The 19,935-nt window shown below is 44.4% G+C and overlaps 1 protein-coding gene across 1 annotated transcript in view; it reads right to left on the bottom strand.

The window, feature by feature from the left end:
- UBE2O (ubiquitin conjugating enzyme E2 O) overlaps window positions 1-19,935 on the bottom strand; it is a 68,084-nt gene that overhangs the window by 12,653 nt on the left and 35,496 nt on the right. Inside the window, exons 2-12 of the mRNA XM_085304449.1 lie at window positions 19,646-19,705; window positions 13,565-13,675; window positions 12,551-12,648; window positions 10,928-10,991; window positions 9,003-9,146; window positions 8,259-8,368; window positions 7,264-7,414; window positions 5,929-6,431; window positions 3,047-3,201; window positions 1,490-1,602; window positions 558-683 (exon numbers count right to left, since the gene is read on the bottom strand). Coding sequence (XP_085160575.1) covers window positions 558-683; window positions 1,490-1,602; window positions 3,047-3,201; window positions 5,929-6,431; window positions 7,264-7,414; window positions 8,259-8,368; window positions 9,003-9,146; window positions 10,928-10,991; window positions 12,551-12,648; window positions 13,565-13,675; window positions 19,646-19,657 — 1,587 coding nt within the window. The 5' untranslated portion in view covers window positions 19,658-19,705. The remainder of the gene's footprint in view (window positions 1-557; window positions 684-1,489; window positions 1,603-3,046; window positions 3,202-5,928; window positions 6,432-7,263; window positions 7,415-8,258; window positions 8,369-9,002; window positions 9,147-10,927; window positions 10,992-12,550; window positions 12,649-13,564; window positions 13,676-19,645; window positions 19,706-19,935) is intronic.

Here is a 19,935-nt window from a genome sequence, read left to right as displayed (position 1 = left end):
CAAAAGCTGGAGATCTTACAGACACAGCAGGGAAGCTTGTTTCCAAGCAGAGTGTATATTCTCTCCAAAATGAATTGTTCCCTCTTCCTCCCCCAGAAGATCAAGTCAATGATCCAAACTAAACATGTATATGGTATGTCAGATGAAAACAAGTGAAGACTGGGCTTCCAGTTAAGTAAAACAGGTTTCTCTAGCTCCAGACAAATCAACCTTTACTCTTGGCTCAGGAATCCATAGGAAAGCCTCACATTAGAATATACTCTGAAGTCTGAAGCAGGATTTAATTAAAAACATCAACCTTGTGTTTGATTCTTGTCTCAATTTTGTTTTTACTCTGTTATAGCCTCAGTCACCATAGTCAAAGGACTTCCACGTTGCATCTCCACTAAACTTCGAGATTTTGTGTGTTACTCAGGAGAACAGGGCACACTACAGTATAAAATCAGCAAGCTGGGGACTCCACATGGGGCACAGGGCCATGCCTCCCATTGACTCTTTCACGTCCCAACACCAATTCCTAGTGACAATATGGTCACATAAGCATGCCCAGGACTCACCTCATCTTCCTTAGCTGCGGCTCCCTCCGAGTTGCCAATGCGAATCACAATGTCAGTAGTGCGGAAGCGGAAGTCTGGGTGATCAGCAATATCATACACACTCACATCCTCCTCCTCCCCGATCAGCTACATCGGAGAGGGATGCAAACACGTCAATCCCAGGATGCTGCACTGATCTTCAAAGTCTGCCTTCAACGCTTAAAAGTGCTTTTCGTGTTACATTTTGCCAATTTCCCTACACAGCAGTGCCAGGCATTAGGCACATCAAACAAGGAACAATAATGAAAGGGAAAAAGGCTATCCTGTCTCTTGTCTGTTTACCGTTACCTTTTGCTTCAGATTTTATGCTGCTACGATCACAAGACAGAAGTGGCTTTTATACCCTTCTGAACATCCAGATTTGTCAAAGAGAGTTCAGTAGGGCTAAAGGGTAGCATTTACTTTGGAAACAATCCAAGATAACAGGAAGCTTGACAAAAAGCTTGCCTATCGATAGGAAACATCTTCCATTTTATTTCTTTTGGAGGAAAAGCACTAGGAGGACACAAACATTAGAAATAACCAGTAAAGAGGAACATAATCGTAGGCCAGACTGGTATTCTGTTTCTAGGTGCAACTGGCTGTGCTCAGTTAAGATAATCTGATCTCTCGTGCTAAGGCAGAGGGCTGCGCACCAGATTTGACCACTCCAGTAAAACCCTTCATGCATACCAGAGCCTACAGCTGATCATGTGATGTGAATTCTACTTGCACTGGTCTTCAGTGTCTTGAGGGCACCTACAAGCCTGAAGTGACACCACAGAACATTACTGTTTCCTTTCTCAAGCGAGAGGAGCTAACACTCTCAGGTTTAGCCATGTGAAGTTTGTGCAGTTTTGCAGCTGTTTCTCCTAGCTGGTCCCAGAGTATGAGGTACTGGCTACTGCACTTACCTCCACATCATCTCCAGTGGGTTTCAACTTGAACCACTTCACCATGCAGGTTCGGCCAATATGATCACCAGACTGCACTACCCCATACACGCCAGGATCCTGGGAACTCTGAGCTTTTGGTCACAATAGTAGAAAAAAAACAGACAGGTTAAGTGGAGGAGCACAGACTTCACACAGCAACCGAGACTGCCAGTCCCAAGCTTCAGCTGAAACCCTCCCTTTGTGAATGCCATGAGTAAGAACAGTTCTTCCTACAACAAGTTTTGATTCTTCCTGAGTCAAAACTGTGCTCAGATGAGAAGTCACGTGATTAAATGAAGACATGGAGTGATGATAAAACAAACTGACTGGACAAGGTGATCACATTCACTTTGGGACCACTTTTGAGCGCCATTATCAAGAGAAAATGAGGTGTCACTCATGCTTGCTCTCTAAACCAGCTCCACAGTGATTCAGAATGCAGAGTTTGTGGGCAGGATGGCAAAGAGCTCCCTGGGAGCTGCTGCGGCTGCCAAACTCTTCCTCTAGGACTGTGCCTCCCACAATAACTATGTTCCCCTGGAAGAATGCACTGGACAGACACAGAAGGCAGACAGGATGCAGGCATATGCATGCATATGTATGCACAGGAGATCCAAGAGCGCCAAGGCTGGACCTGGATCACCTCTCTGGTTCTGCACTGTTGTGCAGCACAGCAGATCCACCTCCTGGCATCCTTAACTGAGGGACACAAGGAACTGTAGGCATCACAGACGAAGAAAGGAAAACAGATTTTTCAAAGGCCAAGCTAGAGCCGACAGATGACTTTAGCTTCCGTAAACCACGTCCAAGCCTCAATACCACTAAGACTACAAGTCTCATTAGAAATGGTCAAACTAAACAACAGGTGCTATTTTTATTGTCAAGTCAGCTTTCTGTCTTCCCAATATCTGTCTCTAGCACGCTGTTCCCCACTGTTGAGGGTCTAGACCCGTTACAAGACGAGGAGCTAAGAATCAGATGGTGTGCCATCAATATTTCATATCCCCAAACTGTAAATCTGCCTTTTCCTTCCTGGAACTAGTAGAGATTCACTAGCATCTCCAGTTAGTATGCTAAAGAAAACAGATGCAAAAAGGTGCTTTTTGATACCCATACCAATCCATGGAAAATAAAGGACTACGCTGGGCAACTCATACAGAAGAAACAGCTTGGGACAAGTTGTTAATTTCTTCTCCCATTCTAGGGCAGAGCTCAGAGCTGTTTGCACTTCCGAGAAGACAGGCTGCCTCTAGTTACAGAAAGGCTGAGAAACCTAGTTTTGCTCCTCAGTACTTACTCCTTTCACATTGTCTGTTACAATTCAACCTCAGTATTTACATGCATGTCAGCAAAGAACTATTATTTAAAGGCACCTGAATCACTGTCTGTCCCTTCTTAGGCTCTTGTACCTACCTTAAGTGAGTACTATTAACTGTAAAAAGAGCTACAAAGTACACCACAGATTCAGACTGAAGAATACACCACATTTAAGTAATATTTGTTCCCTGAGGAAAACATGTTTTTCACACCCAATACCTCTTTTGTCCACCACAAAATCCCCAGGGCAGAACTCATTGTTGTCCAGATGATGTACTGGAATCAGCTCGTTGGAGCGAATGTTTGTCTCCACGGTGCCATCCTGCCACATCACATCAGCTGAAGTCATAGTGGTCACCACTTCAACAGCAACCCTGAGAACACAGAAAGGCAACAAGTTACCAGAGGAAAAACACACAAGCACAACCAGAACACGAAGCTGCCAACACCAGGAGTTGAGATGGATCTTAACATTTTACAACACCACACAGGTTAAGTCATCGGACTGGGGAACAAGTCAGGAAACCCCACATAGTCCCAGTGGAAAAAGCTACATAGCAGGCTCCATTTTGACAGGTTCGCAATCATCGTAGATGTTACACGGCTCCAAATGTTTATTGCAATAGGATTTGCTTTCCAGTGAGCCAATGCTGTGATCACTTTACTCTCAGCGAAGCAAATTAACATGACCGCTAGCACCCACTTTCTACATCTGATGGACAGACATGATAGGAGCTTCAAGTCTTTTTGAATTTTCTTCACTGAAGTACTCTCTAGCCTGGCAGTTCTGAGGAGTCTTTGAAGCTAGGAGCATGGCACTGGAAAGGAAAAATAAAGCAGCATTTTCTATCTCAGCCTTTCTCAGAAGAAAATGGAATAATCTGTTTAAAAAGGAATAATCTCCTTCCCAGCTGTTCATACACACACAGGTGTCTCTCTGCTGCTCAAAGATGAATCTTAAGTACACAACAATGGACCACACGCTGGTACTTTACCACGGAGCTCAGAGCTGTTTGAAGAGACTAGTTGCTTGGGGGCCAGACGGAACAGAGCTGTAGGCTAGCCGGACAGGCTGTTCTACTGAACCCTTAACATCTTCCACGCCTCCTGCAGCACAGGAGATATTCAGTTCCATGCTGACTTTAAATACTGACTTTATTTTGCTGGCTAGGCATTCCAGACAAAACGCAAATGCCGCATTTATACTGTTTAAGTTAAATAAAGAGAATAGGCAAATTAACAGTTTTCCCCAGCTGTCTTTTTATGAATACCAACAGGGAAATGTTTTTACGTGAAATTTATGTGAAGTTTTTAGTAGTGTCAGCAGTTAACGGAATAACTTATCAGAAAGCGAAATCTTCAACAGCTCACGGTGGCCAACACATCGAGAGATGGATTCCTTGGTGGGAAACAGTCAGCTGAGGATGAGAGAGTGGAAAGGCAGCCTATCCAAGAAAGTGATGTGGCTCTGTCTGTGGAGCAGTTTATGCTGCTTTACCAACAGAACAAAAAAAGAATTCACAGCTTGGTATTAACAGAAATCACTATCTATCCTCATTAAAAAAAAATAACCAAAGGTCCACACGCTGCCCAGAGAGCTGCAGCCAGTCACTAAATGAAGCTCAAGCCACATGCTGAGCTGGCTCCCTGCAGCTAGAGATGCCCATGAGCTGACACATCAGATCTGGTGACTAACTAGCAAGCCCATCCACTGCACTTCTCAGCAGTGTTTGTCAGCATACCTACTGAAGGTCTCACTACCGGTTCCACCTGAATATTCAAACAGTGAAGGCCCTTCCATACTGAGCTGTGACCAGTTGCCACATAGGCCCTTTGAAGTGTCAGCTGCTTTGCATATTCTGCTTCTAAAAAAACTAGGTTTCTTACATCCTGTGACACAGTCATCTCTAAAGTGTCTCAAGAACAGAACTTTCTTCATTTTACTGGCTGCCCAGATGCAGCACAGGAATAGGTCTTCCTCCCACCTCTTTGGTGCTGAAAGCTTCAAGCTCTGTTAGCAAGGCTCTCCTTAACAAAACCTTTACTAAAAAGTACACGTACTCAGCAGGACGATGCGAAGTGAAAAGTGAACTGAGAATCAATTCAACACACTTGAATACTGTTCTGCTGAGGTTTGTGACCTTCAAACCCAACTTCTCCAAAGCCCACAAGGACTAAAGAACAGCTCTCTTGGTACATAGGCAAAACTGAAATTCCCAAGCAGACAGTGAAATGTCACAGCATTCTCAAAATACTGGACTCCTCAAATCCTGATAACGTCATTTTTCTGGGAGGATTCTCACGTATTCTCTGCATTAGTGGTTTCTGAGGCTGGATCTAGATACAACTAAGCAGTTCAAGGAAGTCAGCAAGACAGGCTAGCCAGCTGCCAGGTATCTGTGCTTCTCCCGGAAACAGTTCAAACTTTCCCAAACTTGGAAAAAGTAAAAGTTGCTGAGATCCAGTTATTTCCAGAATATTCCGCTATATCCAGGGCAGAGACGCGCAAAGCTCTGCACACCAAGCTCTCAAGGAGTGCATATTGTTCATGAATCAACACATGCACGCCACCAAGAAGTCTACTGCTGGCAAAAGCTGCCCAAGATACCTCTACAGAGACAGGTAAGAATAGAGCATGGACCACTGCAGTAAAACTCTTGCCAGCATAGACCTCCATGCTGATCTGGAGACAACCCTCTGAGAATAAACTGTCCATTCATGCTATCACAGTCTGTTCTGAGCCTCTCTGCAGAAGCTGCCAAACAAAGTAGCCAATTAGTGTCACGTTTAAGCTACATAGTCTTTATCCACCTGTCCCCTCCTGTGCATGCAGAGCCTAGCACAACATAGATATTCTGCTGCTGCCCTGAGGCGCAGCAGGGATAGAATAGCACCAGTGTCACATCACACGGCCCCACTTGCATCAGAAGCTGGACTGGGACCAAGCTCACTTCACACAGGCCACTTACTGCACAGTCATCACAACATAATCGCTGCTGGTTACTACCAAGCAGTGTCCATTCCCCACTCAAGCTGGGGAGGTGGGTTTTTTACATTAGGAGGCTCTGGCAAGTACACCAGTGTTTGGAAATCCAGCTCACCTGTCTCCTGGCTTAAACTCTCGTGAAATCTTGGTCTTCTTCTTCTTGTGCTTCCGCTTCAAGTTTTTGATGGAAAGAGGAATGCTCTTCTTGCGCCCCGTGCCACTGCCGCTCTGGGATGAGGCAGTGGAGCTAGCAGAAGAGGTGACAGAGCTAGTGTCATCTGTGTCATCGGCTGCCTCGTCATCGGCATCTTGCTCCATGGACTGAAGTCGGTAGTCAGACGACCCATCATCTTTCAGCAGGAAGGGCGGCTGCTGTTGTCGCACTGCTGCTCCCCCCTTATCCTTCCCTGTTTCTTCAGGTTGCTCTTCCTTTTTCTCCCCGACACTCGCTGCATTGGTGGAAGAGTCCTCCTGCTCAGCCTTTGATCCAGGCTTAAGTTCCTCTGATTTTTGGTCAGCAGCTACAGCAGACTCTTTGTCAGGGGCTTCACTGGTAGCTTGAGACTCTGGAGAGCATGACATGATCTTCACTATCTGTTTCTTCAGCAGCCTCCTCACCTACAGAAAGCAGGCCTGGGTCAGAAAATAGGCCCCCACACTCAAACAGGCAGCTCACCTGGAAAATGGCTAGCTAGGTACATTGGGTACATGGTTCCCCACGGGCTTCTGCATGCTTAATCCACACAAGGGTATTCTGCAAACCAGTGAACGAGTCATGCTGGTAATGGTGGCATATTAGAGCCACCTCACTACTGCTCTGCCCAGGAGCAAATACCAGTTGGTTCTTGAGCACTGCTCTACCGGTCAAAAAAAAGTTTTTGCTCTTCAAGGCTACTTTAAGCATGCTTTAAACTTTTTGTTATGGAGGGTCACAAGAAGCTTCTCAGGTTAATCTACAAAACAAACAGAGCTATGGAGGAAGGTCACCATCCACACTGCTAATTCCTGCTATTCTAGGAACATGGCTATGGTTTCTACACACTCATTTGGACCAGGAAGCAAAAATCTTTTCTTGTCTCATTGCAGAAAGGGCTTAACAGAACAGAAATTCAACTCCACAAGGAATACGAGGTCACGCTAATGGAAACGTCATCCATCTACTGGCCCTGACTATCAGGGCAGAGCTTCATCCCTGCAAAGCAACACCTCTGTGTTCAAGGGTCCTGTTCATGTTTCCTTGTGGCATTAGCTGCATGCTTCACCCAGTACAATGAGATCACTGCACAAGGTGACTTGGTTGCTGGCAACAAGCCGCCACTACTCTCTACAACTACCACTTCAGGAGTCGCATTTCAGAGCCACGTGACTGCCAGCAAGACCTCTGCTTTAAAAGCCACAGCAACTAGAAATGCTTAGACAAGTCATATCTCCCTCTGCCCCCTCAACGTACCTTTTTGGCGACTGATCCCTCACCCAGGACACAGTTCCTCTCCGGGCATTCACAGGTGATTTTTGCAGGTTCCACTTTGTCAGGGAACACATAGAGGCACCTTTCCCCAAGCTGTCTTTGGGCATGGTCAAAGCACCCCAGCCGCTTTACCCTAGTAGAATGGGAGGACAGCTATGAGTAAAGTACAAAAGCAGTAACAACTTGGCAGTGACCAGAGCCTTCACAAGACTGGCATGTCCTTATGCCAACTGTGCTTCTTCTGGGATGGCAAAAAACTAGCACAAAATACCAAATCTTCTCCATACAGACAGTGCTAAAGGAGAAACACGGAAGCTCACCAGGGACTGGGTGGGAATACAAAGGGTTTGGGTGGGACACTAAGCAGTCCTCTCCTAGTCCCCCCTCCCAGCGAGGGCTGCCAAGAGGCATTTGAAGTTAGCTTTTTTTTTTTTTTTTTGGTTTGTTTATTTTTCAACATCCGAGTGCTCTTCTCCAGCTTCCTTACGAGCTCCAGATAGGACTATGCTGCATTGTGCTATTGCTCATCTCGCTCTTTCTGAATTTTGTCCAGTTCATATTTGTAGCAGCAGCCTGCAGAGGGCACCAGATGCTCCCTCAGTACCAGCCTAGGTCCAGTGCAGCACACCTTGATTACCTCTTGTACACACACAGAGGGAGCAAGCCTCCTCCAGGCACATTCGGAAGGACACAAAGGGAGCTGTCTCCAGACACCACTTTCCTCCATATCAGCTGGAGAGCACTTGAAGAGAATAATGGAATGACAACTCTATAACAGTAACTCAAGTGTCTGCTAAGCTATTTTGGAAGCTATCCCTTCATGTTTTTTGGAAGCTCTGGAATATACAGGCACACAGGTAGGAGGAAAATCACTGCAGGCAGCAGCTTTGATCTAATCAGCTGGTAGGCATGTCACCCATAGTCCGTGCAGGCTCTGGAAGCCAGGCGTCAAGAAAAGGGTTTTTGAACCATCTCACCTGGACAGGTTCTCCTGACTGATTACTGAGGGTGGAGGGCTCACACTGTCAGTACCTCCAGGACAGAAACTTTTGGTGATCCAAGTAACCTTTAGCTCTACCACCTGTACCTACAATGCAAAGAGAGAGAGAGAGCATTTAATTTTTTCAGAAGCTTTCTTAGATCAGTGTTTAAGATCTACAGGTTTAATCATAGGAAAGAAACAAAACCACTTTTGTTTTTAAGATGGCAAAAAGCAGTTTTACCACTGCAACACTCTCGTAGCATGGCACTGGGCAACACAGAGCTTCCACAGTTGCTTCTTCAAGAAAGAAGACATCTGACCCAGGAGGGAGGCTACAGTACATACACATAAGCAGCCCAATGTCACAAAGAGATATGTTAATGGACTTGGAGTTGCTCCCTCTTTTAGCAAAGAGTCAGCAAGATTTCTCCCTTTTTGGATAGTACGCAACATTAAGTTTCAGCAGAAGAGGTGCTTCTGCCACCCTAATGATCAGCAGTACAACATTCTAAGTGTATCTGCATCTTCTCATATGGTGCCAGCAGGGACCCTTGGGAGGAAAAGCCAAACCACGCTCCAGAGTTCTGTCAGTCCACAATGAGAAATTTGTCACATCAGAAGAACAGAGCCACAGTGCATTTGCTCTTGGAAGGTTACCATGATAAGCTGACTTGGCTCCAAAACGCTAGGGAACCATTCTGGGCAGAAAGCAGCCATGTGTCAGCCTGTCAATCCTTACCTCTTCTACCACCACTCTGAACTTGCTTTTTGTGCTCAGAACAGGCTTCACACCCGAGAGCCACTGCACACTGGAAAAGACTTTAGAAGGCCCGATGAGGACTTGTCCAGGATAAAAGCCATATGAATCATCAAAGAAAAGACCCTGTGAGGGAGGGGGGGGGGGGAAAGCAGTGTTAAAGGCTTTTGCTCTTAAAATCTGAGATTCCAGCATTTCTCTTCCCCATTCGCGATCAGTAAGATTAACTGTAAATGAGAAGTCTTGCCTGCCAGTTGCCCTTCTCTTAAGGCTCATTCCTTTCCTGAAGTCAACCTAACAGTTTCTATGGCAACCTACGCTGTCACACATTCATACAGGATTATGACTCGGTGGGGGAGAAGCAAAGGTATCCGCAAGAAACAAAGATAGGGATTTCATACAAATGTTCTCAGTAACAAGGTAGTCAAAACACCCAGTTTTTTCCCTGCTCTAATTCAAGCACCTACAGCTCCCCAAACCAGAGAATTCCTGCCTTCTTTTCTCGTCCTGCCAAATTAAGTTTGAAAGTATTATTCTCATCTTAGGTAGGTTAGTTGATATGACAGTCCTTTGAAAATAAAGCAGGACTGTAAACAGAACAATTACTCTCCTAGAATTCTTTTCCACTAATATTTAGAGTGATTTGACGAGTCAAAGATTTAGAACGTGGGGGCGGACAGAGCAGTTAACGGTAGATAAAACACTGAGTGCAAAAATACAAGTCTTGTAATTTGTCAGAAGGATAAGTGTGACAAAAATCCAAATCAGGTAAGCATCTAACACATACACAGCAATTCTGAGCAAAGGATCAAGAGTATCCAAGGAGACAACTCATGTTTAAAATCAAGTGCAAGTCTCTAGATTACTACACATGCTTTAAAAATGGCCTCTCTTTCAAAATTAGGTACACCCAAAAGCTGGATGCTGCTACAACCTGGATTTAGGATGGGGAAAACATGTTGCAAAACTCACAGTAGCAGAAACTAAAATACTGGAGAACACCTAGCAACAGACCACACCTTTTCTGTACAGAACAAGGAAAAAAACAGCAGCACATCATATTAAACTGATATTCCATCCACTCCTCAAGCAATGGGCAAATTTTAACAAAAATGCAGTTTGAGATCGGAAGAACATTTGCTCTGAAGGTTGAGAAGGATGATGACTGACTGCATAGTTAAAGAATCGTATGCCATTCTCTCAGTCAACTCCCAGTAAAGCTGCTAAAAAGAAAAAAAACACCATGCAGTGAGGCCCTGCTGATGCCATTTGGAAGAAGCAAGCAAGCTGTGGTCAGCTTTTAAAGGTGAGAAAGTTCACATCCCATCATTATACAGCAAACTCCAGTCTCGGGCCAAAGGCTATCAAAACTTGCCCTGCCACATGATTTGGAAAACAACAATAAGGAGACAGCTCTCCATTCAGAGAATGCAATTGTCTAGAATAGCAAGAGTCACAGTCTATTTTACATGATCTAGAAATATGCTCCTAGCAGAACTTTTTAAACAATAAGCCCTTTTCCAAAAGGGGAGCCTGTTTGAAAGTGTTAAATTAAATAAGAGCCTTTTCAAGCACTTACAGATGTACTGAGAAGGCAGTGAACTACCTTGACATCAGCCATCTGATCCGACTGCATGTTATGCAAGCTGTTTGCAAGGGAAGCAGCTGGATTATACTAATTGTAACATCTCCTCAAAACCTGCTCATTACTAACATTACCTTTAAGCTACATCCTGTTACACTACTGGATTTTCTTCTCTTGAAAGAAGTGTTTTTCAGCTGTGATGTATTATTTAATTTTTAGGATTAATAAAAGATAGTAGTTTTTGTCTTCCCCTTCCCTCCTGCACAAAAAGCCTACAAAATAAAGCTGATCAAAAAGACACTCAGGAGAACCAGAAGCTCACCGAGTCGCTGACATGAGGGCAAACATCATAGAGCTTGGATCCATCTTCTGTGCTCATAGAACACCTGGAAAACAGACAAGAGACACAGACACATTGCCAGAGCCATCCACCTCAAGAGCAAACAGCACTAGAATTACTGCCACTGCCTGAGCAGGTCTGTATATATATGCCCAGCAGTACATTGCTGGATCTTAACACACCAGAGTAGAACATAACTAGTTATAGACACAAGCTAGATAAACACTGGCTCCATTAAAAGGCTCTATTCAGCATGCAAAAAGAAAAAAAAATAATCCAAGTAATACGTGAGGCATTAAGCAAGATTTGTCTGCTGCAGAGCTTCCATTTGTGATTCATACCAACACTGTAACCTAAAGGCAACTTAGGTATACTTGCTTCAGCAAAAGCTTTATTTCCAGAGTGAGTTCTGGGGGAATCTGAAGTGATTTATTAGAAAGAGGTTTTGAAACAGTAACATCATTTTACATAACTATACATGGGTTGATAACAGAAACCAATCAAAGTTTGACATTGCACCAGTAACTGCAAGCAATACAGACAGAAGCGTAGCTATTTTTCACTTCCAGTTTAACACATGCTTAAGAGTCTTCCAGCCCAAGTTAACCAGAAGTTAAAACAATCAGAATCAGATGCACCCACCAATCATCTGTTATAGCTCTGGCATTACTCAGTTCTCTCAGGAAGAGACTCAGAGCTGGCTGCAGGGTTCTTTTCTTTCTCTTTTCTTTCTTCCCCCTCCCCCCCCCTTTTTTTTAAATCATCACTGTCAACACTCGCTTTACAAGACAGACAGATTATTCCCCAGCTGCCAGACCTAAGCTTCTTGGCCCTCCAGTGGTTCCTTCCTTCCCTTGCATCAATAATAGTTTGTTGGACAGAACAGGCCTCAGTAACAGAGTGAACTTACTGAGTTCAGAGGGTTTTTAGCTTTCCAAGCAACTGTTTGACCTGCACAAGGAACAGACCGGCTTTGTAGAAAATAAATTAATCAGATATTTCTTTAAATATCTCTGCTTAAATCTCTCTCTCTAGAAATATGACTTAGGATTATGTCTCCACTGAAAAAAACCATTCCTAATACAGTTACAAACAGTGAAAATAAAGCAATGCCGACCAACCCTGAGCAATGCTCAGGATCAACCCTGAGCTGTTTTTTGCTCTCCAAAAAACTGCTAGCCTGCTGAGTTTCCATGCTTCCACAGCTGTTTCAAGGTAAGAATCCTCCCTTCTTGCATCTCAGTGAAGGTATACTCTCCTACTGAGAAAATGCCTGGAGCAGACGTGATCCATCTTAAGCAGTCACTTTTCCAGAGTATTTTTAAAAATTGAAGTATCTTATCTCTGCAAAACTGATCTGTTGGTATTACATAAAAACCAAAAAATATTGCCTTTCAAACACCTTTCCCAGGAAGAGACCAATGAACCCTGACGGTCTCAGAGAAAGATATGCATTCTTATTCCTCTACATTGAAAAAATATAAGCAGATGATTTGCCAGTATGTGAATGAGAAGCCAAGCTGGTTTTCAGCTCTCCTAAAATAGATCAGGATGATGAAACCCAAGAAAAAGGGGGACAGTCTTCAACAGAAAGGAGAGAAGTACCTGGCTCCATTGGAAAGCTTGAGGATAACCTGGTTCTTCAAATCATAGACCTTGCCCAGCCAGCAGTCATAGGCTATGTAGTCACCATACATGAACGGCTACAAAAAAAAAAAAAAAAAAAAAAAAAAAACACCCAGGAAATAAGCCTTGTAAACAGCAACTCTATCCTTTGTGTCATCAAATAGGTCTTCACACAATACAGCCTCGATAGCAGTCTCAGAAGCATTCAGTACAAACTGCAAGGCTGTGCTGCAAGCTGGAATTAAGTACATGGAAGTTCACAGTCAGAACATAGCCTGGATTCTCCAAACAGCTCTGTCTTTCTAAATTTTTCCACAGATCTGAAACTTTCCAGGTCAAGTGTCTTGTTCTGTTCAAAAGGTACTCTGCAAAGCAGGGGTGTGCTTGCACATGCCTTCAGTCAACACTGAAAAAATCTTTCAAAAAATTACTGAGCCTAGGTACAGGCCTATTTTTGGTGAAGGGTTTGCAGCGCTCCACTCTCCCAGATCTTTTTCTCAGAGGAAGAATGACAGAAATCCTATCCCACTTGATGTCTGAAAAAATCACACACTTGAGGGGGAGAATCAGGTATGTCTCAGACTGCTCCAGCTGGATAGAAATATGCTCAACTTTTATCAAATTTTTATAATCTGTTGCTACATTAACAATATTGGAGCTCAAAAGCACTGTGCTGTTACTACGGGGCTGCAACAGTCAAGTCAATAAGCTAGTCTCAGTGCAGAAGCTTTCTCACAAGATTTGATGTCAACCTAGCCCCCCAAGTCTAATTGGTTTCAGTGCGATCAGAAACATGGAACAGATGGGGAAAAGGTGAGATGTTGCATAGTCCTCTTCCAGCAAGAGGCTTTTGCTACGTTTAGAATAAAAACAAGTTCCAGATGCACCCTGCACAACCTGGATGTTTCCTTTGTACATGGTGCTTGGAATACAGCATCATCCCTCCAAATAACCAAGCCTTGGCTCCCACATGTATTTTGGCTCCATTCTCACCCATATGTGCTGCAGGTCTTTGCTGTTGACAGGGTAGAGGATACAGTTGGTTCCTACCAGCTTCACAGCACACTCTATGTTGACATCAATTACAGTCCCACATTGACTGTCCTGGAAACAAACAAAAAGAGAGAACAAGGATTTATCAATTAGGGAAGCTTCTGCATACAAATACATGTTCTGGGTACAAAGGAGAGGCACAGGCACAAGCCTCAAGAGTAACACCCCCTCCTTATCATTTAGGGAAGTCTTACACAAGTAGACAACATTACAAAATTTTCCTAATCTCCTTGCACTGAAGGGCCACTTCACATAATGTAACACAGCTCAAAGCCTAAGATCACTATTAAAGGCCTGGAGTACTTTCTTTCCACCTAACCTTGCAATGGTTGTTGATGCTGCAGTCCAGAAACTCCTGCATTTGTTCAAGTAAGATGATGCTGTATCAGATGATTAGCATGAGCAAATCTCTGCAGCTCCATAGAACTGTCTTGCAGGTACTGCCATGAATTGGCAAGGGCAGGGAGAGATCATTAGCTCCAGAACACAAAGGAAATCCATGAAAGCTACCTGGGGCTTTTCATTTAAAACTTGATTCTGTAGGACATTATACATGGTCTTCATTTGCTGCCAGGCTAAGAATAAAAATCTGGCACTTTCCATCAGATTTCAAGGTTTCAAGCCAGATAATAACAACCATATTTTAATTGGATCGACTATAAATTATCTTCTTCACTTTTTAGCACAGTTTTATCTTTTTTGCCCCTGAGAAAGTAACACATGCTGTCAAGAGCCTTCTGGGGCTGCTTTGGCAGGGAGCACACCGTATGCATGTTACCTAGGCATATGGCAGAGACCCGCAAGGACTGCAAACCCAGACGCTGTCAAAGGCGGTGGCTGCCCTGACCTTCTTGCAGCTGGGACGATCGATATTTTTATTTATTAAAGACCACAGTCCATTAGAAAAATGGACTGAGGGACAGCATGGCAAATGCCCTAATATCAGCAGCTTCTGAAGTCACACTTCTTGAACATCAAGGTCTCTGCCCAGCAGAACTCAGGCATGCGTACTCGAAGGGCTGACACACCGAACAGTCGATTTGTTTGCTCAGTCCACTTATAAACATGCTGGGTTTTTTTTCCCAACTACGTTAAATATTTATTCAAGTCTTTCACTGATAGCCCTGGGCAGCTCTTTAGGGAGTCTGAGTTTGCTGGTGCTCAGCTCATCCTGTCTTGTCTTGGAGAGAGGTAGTTAGAGCAAAGACATCTACGGAGACAGAGACGGTCAGACATAATTCCTGGACAGATTGCTTAGCGCATTTGTCTGGTTTGCCTTCCATCTGCTTGCTGCAAGTCCCCTCCCGAGCACTGCACAGAAGCCCCCCGTTGCCCAGCCCCACTGGCTCCCGAGGGGTGAACACAATACAGAGAAGCTCACTTGCACAGTCCCTGCAGACACAGCAGGGCACGGGCCTGCCCAGCACACCAGCACCTTTGTGTCCTTGAGCGCTGCCCACGGGCAGCCGTGCCAGCGTTACCCAGCAACGCAGCCAAGAGGGCTAAGAGCTGGGCTGGCAGAGCCCAAGGCCGGAGCGGTTATTCTCTCCAGCTGCTTCACAGATTGCTGCCGTTGCTTTCTGCAAAGGCTGGGAACCAAAGGGAGCCTTTCCCAGATAAAGCTGCTGCCCATCACAACGCAGCTAAGCCTAGCTTAGCCGGCAGCCAAGCATGGACCTCCATGAAAGAGCTGCAACAGAGCTGGAGTATCAGCTCTCAGCTTGAGACCTGAAAGTGGTTTGTTAGGACTATGTCTCAGCCTCCAGCCAGCTGCTGCTACCATAGTCCAAGCCCTGCCCAGAAGTTGCATCTGCTGAACTGAAACCCCCATTTTCTGAAGGCCAAGGCTCAGTCATTTACCCTGCTCTTCCTCCAGGTGAAGCCAGATTAAATATATCCAACTCATCTCCTGCCCACGCTTTTCAGTTTCAGCTCTGGATTCTGCTTAGTAGTTGGAGACCAAAAAATCCCCACAAGAAAAACAAAACAAAAAACAAAACAAAACAAAAAAACAAACAAAAAACACCTTTTGCCCTGCACTAAGCATTTCAGAGCTTATTCTTCCCTTGGCAGCAGCCACCACAACTGCAGTTCTGGGACATAATGCATTCCAGCACCTGCAGTTTCTGTGGCTCGTCTGGTCTCTGGGTCTACCATCCCTTTCACCAACAGTAAAGCTACAAGCAATACCACCAGAACTGGCGAGACTGCTGTACAAATACCATTTCTGCATTCTCTAATAGAAAGTTTCCCCAATGTGTGTCAAAGCTACCCAAACTCAGCTACCAGCAGCACAGGGAGCTCTCCATTGACCGCTCTATCAAACAGGGGCATTTTTCCACAAACAGATCAGAGTTTCCCAAGATACTACATCACATTAAAAATGCTGGAGAGGGAAATATGTCCCTGTGGAGTACAACAGAAGGTGTCTTGCATCACCCTATAAGCCTATCTGCATACTGCAAGTCCAGACTCCCTGTCTGCTCATCCCCAGGGATCTCATGGCCACAGGACTATGGAAATAGCTTGGTGAGGACAACTAAATGCACAGTTACTTTGCAAGAATCTCGAGAGGCATCAGCATTAACAGCAGAACAGTCTAGCCAAATCCTTTGCAAAAGCTGTATTGTCATCAAGAGATTATGGAAATTGGTGGTAAAGATCACACTGTACAGTCTAAGGATGGATTAAGGAGGGCCTCCATGCTCCTAACCTAACAAAACTCTCCCTGGGTACAGACCCCCTGCAAACTGAGTCTGAAGGAAGCCCTGCTGCTCTGGGATTCAAGGTCTCTCATCCTGCTAAAGTCAGTTTAAGTTACAAAGCACCAGGCTTCCCACGGTAAAAGCCCTCTCACCATCAGCACAGGAGACACTAAACCAGGACCATGTCAGCACCTCAGTGTCTGGTACCCACAGATCCTATTTTATCCAGCTGGGCCTTATCTAGTCACAGGCAAGAGTGTTGGGTTTAGTTCAGCATGCATCTCCTTCCACTTATCAAAATCTTGAGACATAACCGTGCTGCATGAGATCGTTAAGCAAAGAAAGAGACCAACACTGTGAGCAGCCTTAGAAGGCTACAAGGCTGCTGAATCACAGCTCTTCTCTTATCTGCCACTGAACCTTTGGTTATTACAAGGTTATTTTACTGTCATACGAAACAGCCTGTGACAGGGAAGGTAGATTTGCAGGCTGAGACATTCTGCTGAATCACGCCACAAGATTATAGCAAGGCTCAGCAATGTAGTCCCAGAGTAACCAGCCTCTTGTGTTCCAGTTAGGGTCTATGGCCAGAGCCCTGCTTTCCCCTAGCCAGCTCAGACAGAACTGTCCTGTGCTACTTTAGATGCTCCAAATGAAAGAGGACCAAACGAAACAAGTTGACGTTTCACAGTTCAATTATAAAAATCCACTCTTCTGAATGCCACCAGCGACACTACAAACCAGAGGTGACTGATCTTTGTGCGGACTGCACGCTCATTAGAAGGGCTGACTGATCCAAGCCCCATTCACACCAAAATTAAGTGTACTCCTTAGATATTCTCCCTCCTCCTGGCATCCACCACACTGGGTATGGCGAGTATTTAAGTAACAAATAGATGAAGCAGTGATTAATTTCCTTTCCCACCCCAGACAAGGTTTTAAGGCAGGCCAGCAAACTCCCATCTGAGAGAACAGCAACTCAGCAAGTGTAGGCTTCAACTCAATGCCTTCTACCTCCTGCCCTTTTATTCTTTCTTCAGTGCTCTCTTTTCTAAGAGGGGAATCTTCATGCTACCCTCCTATTCCTTTATTTAAAAGGGGCAATGCTGCCCAGGATCCTTTGAAGTAGCAGAAGGCAGGTGCCTGACAGATTACAGACCTACTTCTAATCTGCTCTGCAAACTAGGACTACCTGCAAAAATAAAGTCTGCTACCTCCACCATTTCTCATCCAACTGATCAGACTTCTGGGTCCAACAGCATTCAGAGAAAAAGGATCTTGTTTCATTCACTGCCCACTGAAGCACTAACTTCAACTATCTCCCCCCCCCCCCAACCCGTGCTAGATAAGAAATACAAATTTGAGTCAGTTCTCTCTTCTCTTGAGAAACAGGATTTCACATCCTTCCCTCTCAAGGTTAAAAACAAGCCCTAAGAGAGTATGGTGAGTAAGTTCCACATTGTGCATTTGCCAGGCCAACTGGTACAGGGCAACCATCCCATATTCTGAATCTGGCAGACAGTCACTTGCAGATTTTCTATTTTAAACGCTTTTGTCATTTTTGACCACATCTACTTAACGAGTGTTTTCTTTGGGATAGGAGTTTAGTGTCTTATTTATCACTGACATTTAAAGTATACTTGCAGGTAAGGTGAACTGTAAGTAATCTTCACATTTCCTGTATTTTTGAACAGAAGGGAAAGAAGAAATCGAGTTATAAGCCCACCTCTCCATCAATAAATATTGTCAGTCACCAGTACTACGGTCAAGCAAATGCCAGTGCTTGTACAAGGCGCTTGGACAAAAAAGAAGGAGTGTGTAAAACAGCTTTACACACTTTAGTGTCTCCTGATATGCATGTAGCAAGCCAGAGAAGACAATTTCTGCTCAGACAAGTATGAAAATTGCAAACAAAAGCAGCACATCCATGTCTGCCAAGAGGAGAATAACTTAAAGTCATCTTAAACTTTCAGAACAATAAAAAGCATCGGTGAACAAACAATTAAGAGGCAGGACTCATCAGAAAGCATCCATCTAAGCAAGAAGGTTACGCTGCTACGCAGCTGTGCCAGGTACAACTGTGTGACCAGTTGATATTTCACTTTGCTAGCACCTCTTTGTTTTGGATTGAAATACATTTATAGAACTGCAGTTTTAGTAAAAAGCGTTGACTCAAAATTTCCATTTCAAACACACGAATTAAGTTTCTTAAAGAAATGCTTTGTTTCAGCATTTTTTGAATTACCCTTCCGGTTTTTCTCCCTTTTCTTTTGTTTGGGAGATTCTGTGCAAAAGGGATGGGCTGACTCTTTTTTTTTTTCCCTCTTTTGGCAAAAACGGTTTTATTTGAAAAACCACCCGGGTCGGAGAATGGCCTTCCCCATCTCTGCACCAGGCTGCACACCATGTGGTGCAACTGCATCAGTTAGCAGCCAGCTGCCTACTTCATCACCACCTCAGTAGCTACACTGCTGGAAGCTAGTCAAGGGAAGATACGAGTGTACACATGGCAGGCCATATGGCTCAGGGTTATAGGTAAGGTGTTAGCAACAGCAAGACACTGCCAACCTAGCTAAGCTCCTAAAGAGATCGTGTCTCATTTGATAATCAATACCAAATAATGTTCTTTGTAATCCCTTAACAAAAATCAAACCCACACGTCTCCAATAAGCACATATGCTGTGAAACTAGAATGGAACGACTAAGACTTAAAATAGTAACCAGGAAGAGCAACGGGAACAATTATAGGCTGCTGGTTAAGACTCAGCTTGCTTTCTGCTGACCTAGCTGTGTCAGATGCTTTAGCGTGACTTGCTTCAGTAACACTGGGATTTGCTGCATCTCTTTCGAGAGAAGCTGGACAAGATGGTGCTTGCTGGAGATTGAGAGGTCTCCCTGAAAATACTTCTTCCAAACAACACTGCCCACGGCACACCAAAAGGCACACGGTAACACTCAAGTGATCTGTCTCCACACCAGCCTCTCCTTTGGGGCAGAGAGAGCAGGTCCACATTCCCTACAGCTTGGATTGGCTTAAAACTTCAGAGATGGCAGGATGGGCAAGCTTGTCTTATTACCTGACATCATCATACTTGCTTGCTCAGGAGATCTTTATATCTTGCCGATATGCACCAGCAGCAGGGCAACCTTATTGGCATTTCATTTTCAAAGGATGCAGCTAGATCTACTAAACATGCTAAAAATAGAGTGTGCTCAAAGCATTACTGTCCAAACTCCATTCCGGGCAATTTGGCAGGTTTTAGAAATCCATACAGCAGTATCATAACCAAAAAGGGACACAGAAAAAAGCACTTACAATGGAGCTCATGTGTCTGACCACATCTCGAGGGACTACAGAGCGATCTTCAAGCTTCAGCTGGAAGAAGAGAGAAAGATATTAGATTTAGTGACCCCAGATTATACTTAGTTAGAAATAACAACATGACAAATAGAAACGCACAGTATTCCACCCCTCAGGGCTGAAGAGATTTTTTAGCAGAGGATGCCGAAGTACTTCCTTATACAGAGTTAACCCTCTTGGCACATTTGTAAAATCCAATTTACAGATCTGAAACACAGCAATTAAGCAACCTATTCATGACTGTG

Source organism: Rhea americana, unplaced genomic scaffold, assembly GCF_003343005.1.
Source record: "Rhea americana isolate MKP2758 unplaced genomic scaffold, rheAme1 scaffold_21, whole genome shotgun sequence".
Classification (NCBI taxonomy): domain Eukaryota; kingdom Metazoa; phylum Chordata; class Aves; order Rheiformes; family Rheidae; genus Rhea; species Rhea americana.
This window is presented reverse-complemented; position numbering and strand designations above follow the sequence as displayed.